The sequence below is a fragment of the Bombina bombina genome, chromosome 2 (genome assembly GCF_027579735.1).
Source record: "Bombina bombina isolate aBomBom1 chromosome 2, aBomBom1.pri, whole genome shotgun sequence".
NCBI classification, from domain to species: Eukaryota; Metazoa; Chordata; class Amphibia; order Anura; family Bombinatoridae; genus Bombina; species Bombina bombina.
The window spans coordinates 1,288,220,835-1,288,241,551 of record NC_069500.1 but is presented as its reverse complement, the minus strand read 5'-3'; the positions used below and the strand labels follow the sequence as shown (position 1 = coordinate 1,288,241,551).

General features: G+C 45.1%; 1 protein-coding gene across 2 annotated transcripts in view; it reads left to right on the top strand.

The window, feature by feature from the left end:
- Nucleotides 1–20,717, top strand: part of LOC128650283 (uncharacterized) — a 422,276-nt gene that overhangs the window by 252,835 nt on the left and 148,724 nt on the right. For both annotated transcript variants that reach the window (XM_053704109.1, XM_053704108.1), the window contains exon 14: nt 2,149–2,268. In XM_053704109.1, the coding sequence (XP_053560084.1) occupies nt 2,149–2,268 (120 nt within the window). The remainder of the gene's footprint in view (nt 1–2,148; nt 2,269–20,717) is intronic.

The window sequence follows — 20,717 nt, the reverse complement described above, 5'->3', positions numbered from 1 at the left end:
ATGGAAGAAGTGACCAAAATCATTCTATGGGCGGAGTCTCACTCCTGCCACCTGTCTGCTATCCACATCCCAGGAGTGGAAATTGGGAAGCGGATTTTCTGAGTCGTCAGACATTGCATCCGGGGGAGTGGGAACTCCATCCGGAAATCTTTGCCCAAGTCACTCAACCGTGGGGCATTCCAGACATGGATCTGATGGCCTCTCGTCAGAACTTTAGAGTTCCTTACTACGGGTACAGATCCAGGGATCCCAAGGCGGCTCTAGTGGGTGCACTAGTAGCACCTTGGACCTTCAAACTAGCTTATGTGTTCCCGCCGTTTCCTCTCATCCCCAGGCTGGTAGCCAGGATCAATCAGGAGAGGGCGTCGGTGATTCTGATAGCTCCTGCGTGGCCACGCAGGACTTGGTATGCAGATCTGGTGAATATGTCATCGGCTCCACCATGGAAGCTACCTTTGAGACGAGACCTTCTTGTTCTAGGTCCGTTCGACCCACTCCAGCTGACTGCTTGGAGATTGAACGCTTGATCTTATCAAAGCGAGGGTTCTCAGATTCTGTTATTAATACTCTTGTTCAGGCCTGAAAGCCTGTAACCAGAAAAATTACCACATAATTTGGTATATCTGTTGGTGTGAATCTGCAGGATTCCCTTGGGACAAGGTTAAGATTCCTAAGAGTCTATCCTTCCTTCGAGAAGGATTGGAAAAAGGATTATCTGCAAGTTCCTTGATGGGACAGATTTCTGCCTTGTCCGTGTTACTTCACAAAAAGCTGGCAGCTGTGCCAGATGTTCTAGCCTTTGTTCAGGCTTTGGTTAGAATCAAGCCTGTTTACAAAATTTTTGACTCCTACTTGGAGTCTCAACCTAATTCTTTCAGTTCTTCAGGGGGTTCCGTTTGAACCCTTACATTCCGTTGATATTAAGTTATTATCTTGGAAAGTTTGTTTTTGGTTGCAATTTCTTCTGCTAGAAGAGTTTCAGAATTATCTGCTCTGCAGTGTTCTTCTCCTTATCTGGAGTTCCATGCAGATAAGGTGGTTTTGCGTACTAAACCTGGTTTTCTTCCAAAAGTTGTTTCTAACAAAGACATTAACCAGGAGATAGTTGTACCTTTCTTTGTGTCCTAATCCAGTTTCAAAGAAGGAACGTTTGTTGCACAACTTGAATGTAGTTCGTGCTCTCAAATTTTACTTAGCAGCTACTAAGGATTTCAGACAAACTTTGTCTTTGTTTGTTGTTTATTCTGGTAAACGGTGAGGTCAAAAAGCAACTTCTACCTCTCTCTCCTTCTGGATTAAAAGCATTATCCGATTGGCTTATGAGACTGCCGGACGGCAGCCTCCTGAAAGAATCACAGCTCACTCCACTAGGGCTGTGGCTTCCACATGGGCCTTCAAGAACGAGGCTTCTGTTGATCAGATATGTAGGGCAGCGACTTGGTCTTCACTGCACACTTTTACCAAATTTTACAAGTTTGATACTTTTGCTTCTTCTGAGGCTATTTTTGGGAGAAGGGTTTTGCAAGCCGTGGTGCCTTCCATTTAGGTGACCTGATTTGCTCCCTCCCTTCATCCGTGTCCTAAAGCTTTGGTATTGGTTCCCACAAGTAAGGATGACGCCGTGGACCGGACACACCTATGTTGGAGAAAACAGAATTTATGTTTACCTGATAAATTTCTTTCTCCAACGGTGTGTCCGGTCCACGGCCCGCCCTGGTTTTTTTAATCAGGTCTGATAATTTATTTTCTTTAACTACAGTCACCACGGTACCATATGGTTTCTCCTATGCAAATATTCCTCCTTAACGTTGGTCGAATGACTGGGGTAGGCGGAGCCTAGGAGGGATCATGTGACCAGCTTTGCTGGGCTCTTTGCCATTTCCTGTTGGGGAAGAGAATATCCCACAAGTAAGGATGACGCCGTGGACCGGACACACCGTTGGAGAAAGAAATTTATCAGGTAAACATAAATTCTGTTATTTTCAGTTGTTTTACATGTGCTATTATCAAAGTGTCTACAGCCTAGGCAGATATTTAAATGTTAATCCACAAGTTTCCTCATTTAAGAGGGTTTCATGTTTGTACTAGCATAGTTCTATCATGTTATATTAAGATTTTAAATGCACAATATTTTTTTCTCTTCTACAGGTACCAGAATATCAAGTGCTCATTAATTATGAAGACTTTTTAAAGCATACCGGAATACAAAATCTCATTGTTCAGCTTGATAAATTTGTCTCATTCAAACGGGAAACCCAAATCAAAGAGGTGGGCTGAGTTTGTTAAAAAATCAGACATTTCTTGATAGCACTTAAAATTTTTCAATATAACAATAACATGGGGGCGATTTATCACAGCCCAAATGGGGCTGTATACCCCTGATCCACTATAGCAGATCATGTCCGCCAGACATTTGATAAATCGGCCCCCATGCATTAATTCTGCCTTTCTCCAACATTGGTGTGTCCGGTCCACGGCGTCATCCATTACTTGTGGGAATATTCTCTTCCCCAACAGGAAATGGCAAAGAGCACAGCAAAAGCTGTCCATATAGCCCGCCCCCCAGTCATTCTCTTTGCCGCTCTGAACAAGTAGCATCTCCACAGAGATGGTGAAGAGTATGTGGTGTTTAATTGTAGTTTTTTATTCTGCTATCAAGAGTTTGTTATTTTAAAATAGTGCCGGTTTGTACTATTTACTCTAAAACAGAAAGGGATGAAGAGTTCTGTTTAAAAGAGGAGTATGATTTTAGCAGCAGGAACTAAAATCAATTGCTGTTCCCACGCAGGACTGTTGAGCCCAGAGAACTTCAGTTGGGGGGAACAGTTAGCAGACTTTTCTGCTCAAGGTATGACTAGTCCATTTTCTAACAAGACTGTGTAATGCTAGAAGACTGTCATTTTCCCTCTTGGGGATCGGTAAGCCATTTTCTTAGACTCTTAACAGAATGAAGGCTTATTATGGGCTATACACTGGTTGACACTCTTATGGGCTAAATCGATTGCTTTATTTAAGTTTTTTATGAAATCTAGAGGTGATTTATAAAACATTTATTGTGGGGAACGTTTTTTAGGCGCCAGGCAGTTGTTTAGACACCTTTCCAGTCAGGAAGGGCCTTTCACTATAGTAGGCAGAGCCTCATTTTTGCGCCATAATTGCGCAGTTTCTTTTGGATGCAGTGCATGCAGCTGCATGTGAGAGGGTCTGGTGATCATTGAAAACATTCCTGGAAGGCTTAATTTGGTATCGTATAACTCCTAAGGACAGGTGAAGTCACAGCAAACGCTGTGGCTGGGACTGTAGTGGGGTTAAAAATTGTTATTTGATTAAACAGCTCCGGTTTCCTCATTTAAGGGGTTAAAAGCTTGAAAATTGGGGTGCAATACTTTTAAGGCATTAAGACACTTAATAGTTTTTCACATATTCAGAAATAAAGTGTGCTCTGTTTAACATTTAAAGAGACAGTAACGGTTTTGTTTTAAAACGTTTTTTTTGCATTATTAGCCTGTTTAAGCCTCTCTAACATGTCTGTACCTTCAGATAGAACATGTTCTGTATGTATGGAGGCCAAGGTGGTCCCCCCTTCAAATGTATGTGATAATTGTGCCATAGCGTCCAGACAAAGTAAGGACAGTACTGTCACATTTAATAAGGTTGCCCAAGATGATTCCTCAAATGAAGGTAGTGGGGATAGTTCATCATCCTCTCCTTCTGTGTCAACACCAGCTAGTACATCTAGCGCGCCAATGCTTGTTACTATGCAACAATTAACGGCAGTAATGGATAATTCCATAGCTAATATTTTATCCAAAATGCCAGCTTTTCAGAGAAAGCGTGATTGCTCAGTTTTAAATACTGTGGAGCAAGAAGGCGCTGACGATAGTTTATCTGTCATACCCTCACACCAGTCAGAAGTGGCAGTGAGGGAGGGTTTGTCGGAGGGAGAACTTTCAGATTCAGGAAGAATTTCTCAACAGGCAGAACCTGACGTTGTGACATTTAAATTTAAGTTAGAGCATCTCCGCGCATTACTTAAGGAGGTGCTATCTACTCTGGATGATTGTGACTCTTTGGTCATTCCAGACAAATTCTTAGAGGTCCCGGTGCACCCTGATGCCTTCCCGATCCCTAAAAGGGTGGCGGACATAGTGAATAAGGAGTGGGAGAGACCAGGCATACCCTTTGTCCCACCTCCTATATTTAAGAAATTGTTCCCCATGGTCGACCCAAGGAAGGACACATGGCAGACAGTCCCTAAGGTTGAGGGGGCAGTTTCTACCCTAGCTAAGCGCACGACTATCCCCATTGAGGACAATTGTGCTTTCAAAGATACTATGGATAAAAAATTGGAGGGTTTGCTTAAAAAGATTTTTGTGCAGCAAGGTTACCTCCTCCAACCAATTTCGTGCATTATTCCTGTCACTACGGCGGCGTGTTTCTGGTTCGATGAACTAGAAAAGTTGCTTAACATGGAGACTCCATATGAGGAAGTCATGGACAGAATTCACGCACTTAAGTTAGCTAATTCCTTTATTTTAGATGCCGCTTTGCAATTAGCGAGATTAGTGGCGAAAAATTCAGGGTTTGCAATTGTGGCGCGCAGAGCGCTCTGGCTAAAGTCTTGGTCGGCGGATGTATCTTCCAAGACAAAATTGCTTAATATCCCTTTCAAAGGTAAGACCCTTTTTGGGCCGGAATTAAAAGAAATTATTTCAGACATCACTGGGGGAAAGGGCCATGCCCTCCCACAGGATAGGCCTTTCAAGGCTAAGAATAAGCCCAATTTTCGTTCCTTTCGCAATTTCAGGAATGGACCGGCTTCTAACTCTGCAGCCTCTAGACAAGAGGGTAACGCTTCCCAGACTAAACCAGCTTGGAAACCAATGCAAGGCTGGAACAAGGGTAAACAGGCCAAGAAGCCTGCTTCTGCTACCAAGACAGCATGAAGGGGTAGCCCCCGATCCGGGACCAGATCTAGTTGGGGGCAGTCTCTCTTTGCTCAGGTTTGGGCAAGAGATGTTCCGGATCCCTGGGCACTAGAAATAGTCTCTCAGGGTTATCTTCTAGAATTCAAGGAACTACCCCCAAGGGGAAGGTTCCACATGTCTCACTTATCTTCAAACCAAATAAAGAGACAGGGATTCTTACATTGTGTAGAAGACCTGTTAAAGATGGGAGTGATACACTCAGTTCCAGCTGTGGAACAAGGTCAGGGGTTTTACTCAAACCTGTTTGTAGTCCCCAAAAAAGAGGGAACTTTCAGACCAATTCTGGATTTAAAAATTCTAAACAAATTTCTCAGAGTTCCATCGTTCAAAATGGAAACCATTCGAACAATTTTACCTACAATCCAGGAGGATGCGTACCTACATATTCCTATCCACAGAGATCATCATCAGTTCCTAAGGTTCGCCTTTCTGGACAAACATTATCAGTTCGTGGCTCTTCCATTCGGTTTAGCCACTGCTCCCAGAATTTTCACAAAGGTGCTAGGGTCCCTTCTGGCGGTTCTAAGACCGAGGGGCATTGCAGTGGCACCTTATCTAGACGACATTCTAATTCAAGCGTCGTCTCTTTCCAAGGCAAAGGCTCATACAGACATTGTTCTAGCCTTTCTCAGATCTCACGGGTGGAAGGTGAACGTAGAAAAGAGTTCCCTGTCTCCGTCAACAAGAGTTCCCTTTTTGGGAACAATAATAGATTCTTTAGAAATGAAGATCTTCCTGACAGAAGTCAGAAAGTCAAAGCTTCTAAACGCTTGTCAAGTTCTTCACTCTATTCTGCAGCCTTCCATAGCTCAGTGCATGGAAGTAGTAGGGTTGATGGTTGCAGCAATGGACATAGTTCCTTTTGCTCGAATTCATCTAAGACCATTACAACTGTGCATGCTCAATCAGTGGAATGGGGACTATGCAGACTTGTCTCCAAAGATTCAAGTAGACCAGATGACCAGAGACTCACTCCGTTGGTGGTTGACCCAGGATCACCTGTCTCAGGGAATGAGTTTCCGCAGACCATAGTGGGTCATTGTCACGACCGACACCAGTCTATTAGGCTGGGGCGCGGTCTGGGATTCTCTGAAAGCTCAGGGTCTATGGTCTCGGGAAGAGTCTCTTCTCCCGATAAACATCCTGGAACTGAGAGCGATATTCAATGCTCTCCGGGCTTGGCCTCAACTAGCGAAGGCCGGATTCATAAGATTCCAGTCAGACAACATGACGACTGTAGCTTACATCAACCATCAGGGAGGAACAAAGAGTTCCTTGGCAATGAGAGAGGTATCCAAGATCATCAAATGGGCGGAGGATCACTCCTGCCATCTATCTGCGATTCACATCCCAGGGGTAGACAACTGGGAGGCGGATTATCCGATTCGTCAGACTTTCCATCCGGGGGAGTGGGAACTCCACCCGGAGGTATTTGCCCAGTTAACTCAATCATGGGGCATTCCAGACATGGATCTGATGGCGTCTCGTCAGAACTTCAAGGTTCCTTGCTACGGTTCCAGATCCAGGGATCCCAAGGCGACTCTAGTGGATGCATTAGTGGCACCTTGGTCGTTCAACCTAGCTTATGTGTTTCCACCGTTCCCTCTCCTTCCCAGGCTCGTAGCCAGGATCAAACAGGAGAAGGCCTCTGGGATTCTGATAGCTCCTGCGTGGCCACGCAGGACTTGGTATGCAGACCTGGTGAATATGTCATCGGCTCCACCATGGAAGCTACCTTTGAGACAGGACCTTCTAGTACAAGGTCCATTCGAACATCCAAATCTAGTCTCTCTGCAGCTGACTGCTTGGAAATTGAATGATTTTATCCAAGCGTGGGTTTTCAAATTTAGTGATAAATACTCTGGTCCAAGCCAGAAAACCTGTGACTAGAAAGATTTACCATAAAATATGGAAAAAATATATCTGTTGGTGTGAATCCAAGGGATTCTCCTGGAGTAAGATTAAAATTCCTAGGATCCTCTCCTTTCTCCAGGAAGGTTTGGATAAGGGATTGTCAGCGAGTTCTCTAAAAGGACAGATTTCTGCTTTATCTGTCTTGTTACACAAACGACTGGCAGTTGTGCCAGATGTACAAGCTTTTGTACAGGCTTTGGTCAGAATCAAGCCTGTTTACAGACCCATGACTCCTCCTTGGAGTCTAAATTTAGTTCTTTCAGTTCTTCAAGGGGTTCCGTTTGAACTTTTGCATTCCATAGATATCAAGTTACTATCTTGGAAAGTTCTGTTTTTGGTTGCTATTTCTTCTGCTAGAAGAGTTTCTGAATTATCTGCTTTGCAGTTTAATCCACCCTATCTGGTGTTCCATTCAGATAAGGTCGTTTTGCGTACTAAGCCTGGTTTTCTTCCGAAAGTTGTTTCCAACAGGAATATTAACCAGGAAATAGTTGTTCCTTCTCTGTGTCCGAATCCAGTTTCAAAGAAGGAACGTTTGTTGCACAATTTAGATGTAGTTCGTGCTTTAAAGTTCTATTTAGAAGCCACTAAGGATTTTAGACAAACCTCATCTTTGTTTGTCGTTTACTCTGGTAAGAGGAGAGGACAAAAAGCTACTGCTACCTCTCTTTCTTTCTGGCTGAAAAGCATTATCCGATTGGCTTATGAGACTGCCGGACGGCAGCCTCCTGAACGAATCACAGCTCACTCCACTAGGGCTGTGGCTTCCACATGGGCCTTCAAGAACGAGGCTTCTGTTGATCAGATATGTAAGGCAGCGACTTGGTCTTCTCTGCACACTTTTGCCAAATTCTACAAATTTGATACTTTTGCTTCTTCGGAGGCTGTTTTTGGGAGAAAGGTTTTGCAAGCCGTGGTGCCTTCCATTTAGGTAACCTGATTTGCTCCCTCCCTTCATCCGTGTCCTAAAGCTTTGGTATTGGTTCCCACAAGTAATGGATGACGCCGTGGACCGGACACACCAATGTTGGAGAAAACAGAATTTATGCTTACCTGATAAATTACTTTCTCCAACGGTGTGTCCGGTCCACGGCCCGCCCTGGTTTTTTAATCAGGTTTGAAAAATTTCTTTCTCTATACACTACAGTCACCACGGCACCCTATAGTTTTCTCCTTTTTTTCTCCTAACCGTCGGTCGAATGACTGGGGGGCGGAGCCTGAGGAGGGGCTATATGGACAGCTTTTGCTGTGCTCTTTGCCATTTCCTGTTGGGGAAGAGAATATTCCCACAATTAATGGATGATGCCGTGGACCGGACACACCGTTGGAGAAAGTAATTTATCAGGTAAGCATAAATTCTGTTTTCTTCTTATTTAAAACAAAATTAAGTTTGAGCTTGTAACTTAACTAATTCCTTCCCAAACCTTAAATCATGTAATCTTTTATGATAAAGGACCTGGGAAAAAACAGAAACATTGTCATTTTATGTTTGGAACCCTTATCGAATTAATAAGGGGCTTAATTATAATGCTGTGAGCGGACATGATCCGATATTGCAGATCATGTCCGCCGCACATCGATAAATGCAGACAGCGTACGCTGTCTGCGTTTATCATTGCACCAGCAGTTCTTGTGAAATGTTGGTGCAATACTGCCCCCGCTGATAGCAGGGGGTGTCAATTAACCCAATCGCATTTGATCGGGTTGATTTCTGGCGAGTTCTCTCCGCCTCCTAGACCGCTTGCCAGAAACACGGAGCTTGATAAATGGGCCCCTAAGGGTCCTTTTTAAACATAAAAGAGGCTCAATAAAGTTCCTACATGATAATTGAATATCATGTAGGACCCTTTTCCATTTCGATCAAATAAGTGATGCTTCCACTGACTGATTTTGTTTTTGTACTAGAAGTTGATGTTTTGAGTTTGGAATTATAGTTAAGTGTTTGAGAGGGTACAGGGAATTCAAGATTAAACCGTCATGATTCAGAGTAAAGATATTTTAAAAAAACTTCAAATTATTTCTGTTACCACTTTTGTTAAGAGCATACTGAGGCAGTATGAGGAGCGTGCACATCTTGATCACTATGGGCTACATGCAGTGCAATCAATAACGTAAAAATACTAGACAATCTAGTATTACAAAAGGATGGTTAAATATTTTAACCAAAGTCACTTAAAGGGACAGTCTACTTTTTAACTCTGTGATTACCTTGTATCTAAGCCTCTGCAGGCTGCCCCTTAGTTCAGTTATTTTTGACAGCATTTTAGCCAATCAGTACTAACTCCATGGTAGTGAGCACAATGTTATCTATATGGCACATATGAACTAGCACTGTCTAGCTGTGAAAAACTGTCAAATTGCACTGATATAAGAAGCAGCCTTCAAAGGCTTAGAAATTACCATATGAGCCTACTTAGGTAAAGATTTAAACAAAGAATAGCAAGAGAACAAAACAAATTTGATGATACAAGTAAAATTGCATGCCCTATCTGAATCATGAAAGTTTAGTTTTCACTAGACTGTCCTTTTAATATGGCTGAAACCTTTTTAGCATGGCCTATACTTTTAATAAATATAGAACAGGGAGCACTACTAGCGTGCATTACAAGCTACTAATTTTACAAGAAAGTGTAGCACTCATGGGCAATCCAAAATACTGCTGTATAATTTAGAGCTTTTAACCACCTGAAGTAAATCTTTATTATTAATACTATAACACAGAACTATATGAAGAACTCTAGTACTTGCACACCCTTGGCTTAGCTCACCATCAGCTTAGTGCTTGAGCGATATCCAACATGAATTTTACTGCCAGAACCCAAATTTTATTAGAGTGAAGTTAACACACATTAAGGCTGATATATTGACCCCACATTCTCAATTAATTCTAACCCCCCTTTAACAATAAACACACCAGACTCCAATTTTTTGGGTATGAAAAGGCAGCAGCTTTGTTTATTAAATAACATTTTAATAAATATAACACTGTAACTTTTACCAACAACATGCTTGCCCCCAAATCCTCAATATAAACTCCTGCTCCACCCATTGGGGGAGGGCCTTCCACAAGAAATCCTCCCCTGCTATCCTAGTAGGGGGTACCCGTCAATTCCTCTTAGGCGTAAGCCTCTAGAGACTAGCGCAACCACCCGCCAAAGCTGCAACTCCAATACTATACTTTTGTAACGTAAATCCCCTGGTACAGGGAGGGAGGGAGGGAACTTTGCCTTCTCCGTGGTGTCCGGAAATGAAGAGGCTTCTACTTCCTGAGAGGCTTCCTTTTCCCAACTCCTACTAACCCCACCTACTGCCCTCTTGATGACCCCCTATTCCTTGGAAGTGGGGTCAATTGTTCCCTCCTTCTAAGGAGTCATCCGGGCTCTCTACTTGACCCCACATTCTCAATTCATTCTAACCCCCCCTATAACAATAAACACACCAATTTTTTGGTTATGAAAAGGCCGCAGCTTTGTTTATTAAATAACATCTTAATAAATATAACACTGTAACTTTTACCAACAACGTGCTTGCCCCCAAATCCTCAATTTAAACTCCCCCCCCCATTTGGGGAGGGCCTTCCTCAAGAAATCCTGCCCTGCTATCCTAGTAGGGGGTACCCATCAATTCCTCTTAGGCGTAAGCCTCTAGAGACTAGCGCAAGCAACAGCCACAGCTCGTCCCGCAGGCTGAGCACCACCCAAAACTGACAAGGCCTTTTCAATACCCTCCTTGATAGTGAAATTAAACAAGTGCAACCCCACCTCATTGAGGTACACCCCATCCTTCAAATAGAAGCATCTCCCGACTCACCCTCAAATTCCATATGCCTCAAACAAAAACCACCCAGCTTTCTCACATGACCAGAGATGGTCTTATTTACCTTCCGTCTGGAAGCCTCCAATTTCCTAACATCCCAGGCTGCCCTGCACACCACTCTACTCTCTATCTCTGACCACACAATCAGCAAACCTGGGAACAACTGCCGCAACCGATCCAAACTCGCCTTCATTCTATCCACCAACTCTTTCTGTGACACAAAACCGAAATCGTTCCCCCCTGCATGCACCACTAGAATCTGAGGAGGGGAGAAGCACCTCGCATGCTCCACCACTTTTCCCACCACCTGATCCCATTTCATCCCCCGAACCATTTTAACAGAACTGTTTCCCTAGGCAACCCCAGCTGAATGCCATCCTCTTTCACCGCTGCAGCTTTCCTCACCCAGTAAATGTACGAGTGCCCCAACAGCCAGCATCTCACCGGACCTGCCAAAACAAAATAACACCGTCTAGTGATCCTCACACCTACAGCCCCGGTCACACATATCCCCTGAATCTCTCAGATCTACATCTACCCATTCATTTTATCAGTGATGCATCCACACCCAAGCATGCCGCCTCAGTCGCAGCCCCAATCCTAAATGAGTGCGACTCAAATTCCAACCCCTCTAAACCCAGAAGTCGCAATGCTTTCCTGAACACTGCCACAAATTGGAATCTGGATAGTAAGGACCCACCACTGTGAATGAGAAATTGACCCTCACCCCCCCGTCTCCACCCCACGAACTCCTGAACCACCTCCACCGGGCAACACCGCCCAGAAATCCCTCTTAAATGGATTAATGCTCCCTTCCCTTCCTGATGTGTCTTGAATCTACTCACCCATAGCTCAACTTCCCCTTCACTCACCACTACGTCCCCCCTCATCAGCCCCCCTGCAATTCTCTTGTTCTTAGCCACCAACTCCGAAATCCTAAATGCCCCAAAGAAAGCCAGCGTAAATGCGGTCTTGAACAACAGCACCTCAAAGTCTGAGAAGCATACTCTCGGTAGACATCCTACTACCTCCCATAACAGGGAAAAAGTAACCGGCCTCCTGCTGTCCATCCCTTGTCTCCCCCTGAACAGCCCCCTAACCGCCATCCTTACTAAGAAAACTTTTGTCAAATCTTCCCCATCTATTAGCTGAAACAAAAATGCTAGGGCCGCCATGTGCTTTTTAACCTCTGACGGTGACAGCCGTTCTTCTCCCCAGGCCCTAATCCATCCTAGCAACGTCTCCAAGTCACCTCCCCTGTCACCCTGCGCCAGCCCATTTCTAGTTAACGAAAGCCACCGTGCCTACACCCAGGCGTACGCCCTCCAAGTGCTCGGGGCTAAGGCTCCCTGCACCAGATCAGCTATCCCTGGTAACCCAATTGCCACAGCTCCCTCGGACATGTCGCTCCCTCCGCCTCTGATTCTGGTGCCTCTGCCCGGAACCTCTGCCACTGGAAACGGGACAGAGAATCAGCAATAACATTTAACTTGCTCGGAACATGTACCGCTCTAAATGACACATTATTCCGCAAGCATTCCAGCACAAGCACCCTCAACAGCCGGATGACCGGAGGGGACGAAGCCGACAACCTGTTAACCGCGGATACCACTCCCAAGTTATCCAAGTGGAAGCATACTCTTTTGTTCTGCAATATGTCAGCCCATACGCACAAAGCCACCACCAAGGGGAAAAACTCGAGAAAGATTAGGTTCTTTGTCAAGCCCAGCCCACTCCACCGGCCACGCCTCCGCGCACCACCTACCATCTAAAAACGATCTGAAACCGTTAGCCCCTGGCGTGTCAGTAAATAAGCACAACTTGTCGTCCGTCCAACCCACCACTTGGAACAGCAACCTCCCGTTAAACTCTTCCAAAAATATGCCCCATACTCGCAGATCCTCCTTCAGCTCCGAAAGTGAGGCGAACATGATGATGGGGGCCCGGTATCCCCGCAGTAGTAAGTGACAGCTTCCGGCAGAAAGCCCTCCCCACTGGGATAATCCTGTATTGTCGATTTCAAGTCCCTCAGCTTATCCTCGGGCAGTCTATATTCCAATTTCTCTGGGTACAACTGGGTCCCCAGAAAGCTCAACAAGGTCACCGGGCCTTCCGACTTCTCCTCCGCCACCTCTCCGAATGATCTCACCAGCCTCTCGCATTCCCCCGACCCAGCCGGGCCCACAAACAGAAAATTGTGCAGGTAATGCACCATTGACAATAGCCCAGACTTCTGCCTGACCACCCAATCCACGAATGATCTAAACTTCTCAAAATACGAACATGAAATCGAGCAGCCCATCGGCAAGCATAGGTCCACAAAGTAGTAACCTTCAAATAGACAGCCCAGCAGGTGGTGGCACGTGGGGTGCACTGGTAAAAGTCTGAAAGCTGCCTCCACGTCCACTTTTGCCAACAATGCTCCCCGGCCAGCCACCCTCACCACCTCCACTGCCCTATCAAAAGACGCATACTTCACTGATACTAATTCCGGGTCAATCCCATCATTGACTGAAGTGTCCTTAGGCTATGACAGGTGATGTATCATCCGATACTGTCCCGTCGCCTTTTCGGGAACCACTCCCAAAGGCGACACCCTCAGGTTAGGGAAGGGAGGGGACACAAACGGGACCGCCATTCTCCCAAAAGCGACTTCTTTTTCTAGCTTACTCCTCAAAACCCCCGAATGCTCGCTCGCCAATTTTAAATTCCCCCCGAATCGCCCCACCTCCTGCTCCCTGAACGGGATATGGAACCCTGAGCTGAAGCCGGTTAGCAACAACTCTGCGTCCTCCCAATGGCCTCTCATATGCCCGTACGCCTCTAGCCACGGTACCATCTTTGCGACTTTCACTGGCGTCCGTGCCCGCAGCAGTGTTCTCTCCTGGCTTAAGTCCCTGTTTTCCCTTCTTGAAACATCGCGCCCCAGAGTGGACTCCCCCGCAGTGGGAACACTCATGCTTATACTTACAGGAGGACCCGAACCGGCACTGACTCTCATTGAACTGAAAGCACAGTCCTTTCCGTAGAGCCGCTGCGGCTCCACCCCAGATCCTCCGCTCCCTGACCCGAACCCGGTCGTCCGAAAGGACTGGCCCCCCCGCAGTGGCGTCATGATTTCCAGCCAGATTCCCATGTCCCGGTCGTCCCATCGCATCTCCGGGCGTACCGCCATCCGCTGCCTAAACCTCTCATCATACTGCCACCACGCCATACACCCGTAGGTCCGGTATGCCCCCGAAATTTCATCCAGGTTACAGAACAGAACAGCGCTGAACACTGTTCTGGAAATATCTCCCCTATCACACTTGCCAAAATGCAAAAGGCCTTCGACCAATTGCCAAATGTTTATGGCAACTTCCGGTACCGCTTTTTCTTCTCATCATCCTCCTTCTTGGCCTTGTCCTTCTCATTGTCCTTCACCTCCACTACCTGGTCCATAGGGAGTAACGCAAAGATCTCCAAGAACTCCCTTGTCCAAACCTTCGCCTTTATCTCCTGAGTTAAGTGGATTTTTTTTATAATAAAACCTTCATTTTTGTGTATAACACCTACATTTTCACAATTCAGTCACATGTTTCCTGGGCACTAAACAATTTTCTACAATAGGCTTGCCTGTCCTAAATATATAAATATATGCTGGGGACCTCTCCGCTCCCTTATTCCTTTTTACCTGTGACTTCTATACCCCCACCCATCCTGACCCTTGCTGCAGTGCCTCTCCTTACCACCCCTTCATGGTCCACATCCCCCGCAGCCGTGCATGGCCTCACTGCCAGGCCTACCACCCTCTGTCCCCCCAGCCGACCCGGAACCCCCCCTTTTTCCCATGCCTTACCGGATGGCCCCTCTGCAGGCCCGATGCTTCTCCCTGCCTGCACGGTCCGGTTGGCACCCGGCCTAACCCACTGATGCCACCCGATGATGTCATCGGCTGGTGCTGTAGTAGGCCGCACGCCCGCCTCCTGCTCCGTAATTCCGGGTCCTCCTCTCTGCCCTGCAGCACAACCGCTAGGCCTCCCTACCGACCTCCTGGGCCTAGCAATGCCATTGTCCGGGCTTAGGCGCTCTGGGGGCCTGGATCTCCGCACCGGCCGTATGCACCTTCTGACCGCCGCTGTTGGCCCCCCCCTCGACCACCGGAGGACGTTCCTACACCGGCTCCGCCATCAGCCATTCTCTCCCTGATCCAGGCGACGCCGTTCACCCTGGCCACCTGCAATATCTCCTCCAAAAGCTGCTCCATCCAGCTGGTAAAGGGATCTCCAGGTAAGCAAATTTTGCCTTCTCCGTGGTGTCCGAAAATGAAGAGGCTTCTACTTCCTGAGAGGCTTCCTTTTCACAACTCCTACTGACCCCACCTACTACCCTCTTGATGACCCCTTATTTCTTGGAAGTGGGGTCAATTGTTCCCTCCTTCCAAGGAGTCATCCGAGCTCTCTACTTTGTGCTTAACTTGTTATCTACAGATAACTTGACTACAAATGCTTACAACGCAATTCTTTGTAACCCTTCCTGGTACCAAAGTGGGTAAAATAACTAGCAATAATGTTAAAGATTTTGGCTGTCAGACAGGGCTTCAAAATTTTGTGAAGCAAAAGGGCCAAAAAACATTCAATTAAAATGGCCACTTCCTTAAAATGTAATTTATATTTTGCTATGTTTTTTAATTATTCAATTGATTGTATTAAAGGGACATAATACCTAATTGTTAAAGCACTTGAAAATGATGCAACATAGCTATAAAAAGCTGACTAGAAAATATTACCTAAACATCTCTATGTAAAAAAAGAAGATATTTACCTCAAAATGTCTTAAGTTTTCACACCCCACTGTAAATAGACTTTAAGCACCCAATCAGTATACTTGTCCCAGGACAAGCTAGGGAATGTGCATCTGGCATGTGCAGACTGTAATAACTTAGTTAGGTTGGTACACAGCTGTAGATCTAATGGTAAGGTTTGTATCACCTTGCCCTCTGTAATCCCTTGGAATGCTGGAAATACAGGAAAAGGCAGAGAGTGAAATTATTGTAGATAGTTGCTACAGTAATACTTCAGTACTACTGTCAGGTGTGTAATTTATAGTGAGAAAGATTATTGAACAGCAGACACTGTGAAGGATGTAAATGTTAAAGATATTTGATGTAGATGGTAACAGGGTACTGGCCCTTTAAGATATGGCTTTAGAGCGATTCGTAATGATCACTAATTTCTGTTTGTGCAGCAGTGATGTTCCATAAGAGTGCTCTGCACTAAAGTTAGGGCTGGCAAGAGATCCGAGCAGAAAGAGGCTGTACGTATGGAAGAGCAAGTTACAATACCCGGTATCGACTCCAACACAGCTGAGGAGTAGGCAGCTGGAATGTTCAGAGAGCTGTGTCTGCGCACGCTGAAATCAATACAGCGCTGAGTCAATCAACGCAGGGAACAGCTGATCCACTCAGTAGCTGCAGAGAGTGGTGGTCATGTGACCCGACTGCCTCGGTCTCCGGAACTCCGGTTAGAGATAAACAAAACAGTTCAGGTTAGCTTTTACACTCAAAAGTGAATCCCAGGTTGGTCAAGCTGTGGATAGGGAGGAGGTTGGAGACTGGGTTAGGTAGTGCTGAATTGGCAATGGTTTTAGGTATTAAATTCCTGAAAAGGGTTGCGGTATGTTTGTACACTTGTAGGAAATTAATTATGAGATCCAAGCGTAAGGAATAGTTAGAGTATGGTTGATTTGAAACCCCAGTTGGTAAATAACAGGTTCTTTAGCAAAATAAGGCAGTAGAAATCCAAGTGCTTGCATGCAGCAAAGAATCTGACCTGCACTGGCTCAGCTCACAGTTAGTCTGTCTAACAAATTACTAAGCACTTGTTTGCAGCTGAGTAGAAGCTTTTAAAGGAGATGAGGGAAGGGCTTGAAGTGAATCCCGACATGACCCCCCTCTCAAGCAAGCTGTCCCACAGCTTGAGGCCGGCGACGATCTGCATTACGATGATGGTACATAGCCACCAACTTAGGTCGTCCTGGCTGGAATAGCCCTTCCATTGTATAAGATATTGAAGTTGACCTTTGTGATACTTAGAATCTAACAGGGATTGGACCTCATATTCATCAGGGAGATCGGTAATTGGCATAGGTGGAAGTACCAAGGTCGAGTCCCTCATGTCACTGGCTGGCTTGAGTAAAGAGACATGGAAGGTTGGATGGATACGTAGGTTAGGTGGTAAATCCAGTTTAACAGCGTTTTCATTGATTATTTTAACTATAAGAAAGGGTCCGATGAACTTGCTAGACATGCTTGGAATGTGTAGCCTAAGATTTTTGGTGGACAACAATACCTTTTGACCGACAGTATAGTTCGGTGATTCTCTTTTCCTGAGATCATAATGCCTCTTTTGATTGGCATGCGCATCTCGGATATGCTCCTGAAGTACCTTGAAGTTTTCCAACAATGAGTTGGTCATTGAGTCGACCTGGGGTGAAGTGGTAACAACCCTGGGAGCAAAGGTTATGGTTGGGTGGTATCCATAATTTGTAAAGAAGGATGACATTTTAGTGGTTGAATTAATGGCATTGTTAAAAGCTAATTCGGCCATAGGAAAATGGTGAGCCCAATCCATTTGAGGATGAGAGCAATAACAGCGGAGGTACTGTTCCAGCCACTGGTTTAGATGTTCCACTTGCCCATTTGTTTGTGGGTGATATGATGTAGAGAAGCGATGATCAATCTGTAACATCTTACACAGTTGTCTCCAGAAGTGTGAAGTGAACTGGGATCCCCTGTCAGAAATCAGAATGGGTGGAAGTCCATGGAGTCTGACGATGTGTTTAATAAAAAGATCTGCTGTCTCAGAAGATGTTGGGAGCTTGTGGTAAGGAACAAAGTGGGCGATCTTTGTGAAGTGAGCCACAACTACTAGAATGGTATTTTGATGTTGTGATTCAGGGATCTCTACAATGAAGTCCAATCCGACCTGATGCCATGGCCTCTCAGGAACGGCCAAAGGCATGAGGAGTCCATAAGGTTGTTGAGTCTCTGATTTACAAGTGGTACACACGGCACAGGTTCGGATATACTCTTTCACAGACGAATGTAATCCTGGAGAGTCATAGAATAGTTGTAATATCTGTGATCTAAGGATGCTTGGGATGTACAACCTATCTTTGTGGTAATAGAACCCATCCCGTTTGAGGGTGACTGCGTTGTGGGGTATTTCAGAATCGTTCCTTAAGGATTTCGTTAACTCGCTAGGTCTGTTGTTACTCCCAAAAATCATTCTAGAGGTATGATATTTTGAGATATTTCAGGGTGGATGGGTACAGGCTCCTTTCAGGACAAAGCGTCTGCCTTGGCCTGTATATTATGTTGAAGTTAAATCTGGCAAAGAACAAGCTCCACCTCACTTGTCTGGCAGACAAGGTTTTGTTATTTTGTAGGTACTCCAGGTTTTTATGGTCAGTGTAGATGATTGTTGGAAGGTTAGTTCCTTCCAACAAATGTCTCCAATGCTCAAAGGAATGTTTTATTGCCAGAAGCTCTTTATCACGATAGGATAATTCCGTTCAGCTGGGGATAGGATTTTTGACAAGAATGCTACAGGATGAAGTGGTGTAGCCGGTGTCTCCCGTTGTGACAGTATTGCTCCGATAGCGTAATCAGAAGAGTCTACCTCTAAGACATACTGAAGCAGAGGGTTAGGAAATCGCAGAATTGGTGCTGTTGTGAATCGGTCTTTTAACTCAGTGAATGCCGTATTAGCATCTTCGTTCCAGAGGAAGTGGGCAGTCCCAGTAAGAGTGGTGAGAGGTCTAACTACCTTTAGAAGTTTTTTATAAACTTTCGGTAGTAATTTGCAAAGCCGAGGAATCGCTGAAGTTCTTTTTTTGTTGCTGGTTGCTTCCAGTCTTTAACGGCTTGCACTTTGTTCTCTTCTATCTGTATTCCAGCTGAACTTATTTGATACCCTTGAAACGAGATGTTATCTGTGTGGAAGAACATACATACAACTGATGCGTACGAAGTCTGGAGAGTACCCATCTTACATGTGTCATATGCTCAGGTAGATCCTTGGAATATATCAGAATATCATAGAGTTATATCACGATGCAAACATCCAGAAGATCTCTAAAAACTTCATTAATAAAGTACTGGAAAGTTGCAGGGGAATTACATAGCCCGAATGGCATTACCAGGTATTCGTATAACCCATACCTTGTCCAAAATGCGGTGAGCCACTCATCTCCTTCACGAATTCTGACTAGATTATAAGCCCTTTGTAGATCCAGTTTGGTGAAGATCTTTGCATGCTGAAGTCTTTCTATAAGTTCCAGAATAAGTGGAAGAGGATATCTGTTTTTTATTGTCTTCTTATTAAGTTCTCTATAGTCGATTATAGGTCTGAGGGTCGAATCCTTATTCCTAACGAAGAACATCCCTGCTCCTGCAAGGGATGTGGAGGGTCTTATAAAGCCTTTTCGGAGATTCTCGTCAAGGTAAGTCTTTAGATGTTGTAACTCGGGTTGACTCAGAGGGTAGAGATGTCCATGAGGTACCACAGCTCCTGGCTGGAGATCAATGGGGCAGTCGTATATGCAATGCGGCGGTAATGTTTCTGCCTCTGTCTTACTAAAGACATCCGCAAAGTCACTGTAAGCTTCAGGGAGTGCGAAATCAGAGTCGGAAAGTTGAAGCATATGTAGTTGGGGATAGCAGGTACTTGGAAGAGAGATCAATAGATAGCTCCTTCCAATCTATTATGGGTTGATGTTGTTGAAGCCAGCTGAGACCTAAAACTATGGGAAATAGTGGTGAGGGAAGAACATCGAAAGCTATGTACTCAGTATGACCAGTGGGTGTTAGTACCTTTAAAGGTACTGTCTGATTTGTGATTGGGTCTGTGTGGATGCTAGAACCATCAATTACACGAATGTACACAGGTTGTTGCTTACACACGATAGGAATTTTATTTCTATTTACAACATCTTTATCTAAATAATTCCCATAAGCGCCGGAATCCAGAATGGCGTCAGTTTTCATTCTGTTTCAATCCCACTGTAAAATCAAAGAGAGATGGCAGTAAGTGGGTTTGTTTTGTACAGGATAGGAAGTATGTATATGTATGCACTTACTTCTCTTATTCTTCTGTAGTATTGGACAATTCCTAACATTGTGGTTCGGATTGGCACAGTACATGCACAATAACTGTGTTCTTCTTCGGTTCTGTTCCTCAGCTGTGAGCGGTCCATGGATGTCCATAGGTTCTGCAGAACTCTTAGGTACTGGGTTCACTTGGTTTGTAGGGGGTGGTCGGCTGATAGCATCCTGGTTGCCACGTTCTGTCCGCCTTTCGCAGAGTCTTCGGTTGATTTGGATAGTAAGTTTCATAAGACCTTCTAGTGTGTCTGGTTGGTCAATTCCGGCCAATTCGTCTTTGATGGCATCCGATAAGCCGATCCTGAACTGGTTTTTTAGTGCTATTGTATTCCAAAGTGAGTCTGTGGAGTACTGTTTGAACTCCATGACGTAGTCCTCTACTTGGCGACGTCCTTGACGGAGACTCCTCATATTAGTCTCGGCCGTTAGTTGGAGGTTGGTGTCCTGATATAACTCATCCATGGTTATAATAAATTGGTCTAGTGATGATAGAATGGGGTCGTTGGCCTCATAAAGAGTGTCTGTCCATACCCGGGGTTCACCTCTCAGAAAGGAGATCATGGTCAAGACTTTGACTCTGTCGGTGCTGTAGGTCTTAGATTTCAACTGGAACAATAAACTACATAAGTTTTTAAACTGCCTGCATAATTTGCGGTTTCCTTTGAAAGTATCAGGTAGTGAGACCTGAAGCTCTGATTGCATCTCAGGTTGAGCGGTTTTCATAGTCATGGTATCCTTTATAATATTACTAAGTGTTTTGTTCTCAAGTTGAAGTTCCCTTAGGCCCTGGCCGAGCTGATCAACCCTTTGGGATAGGCTGTATACAACTTGGGGTAGATCTTCTGGTTTCATAA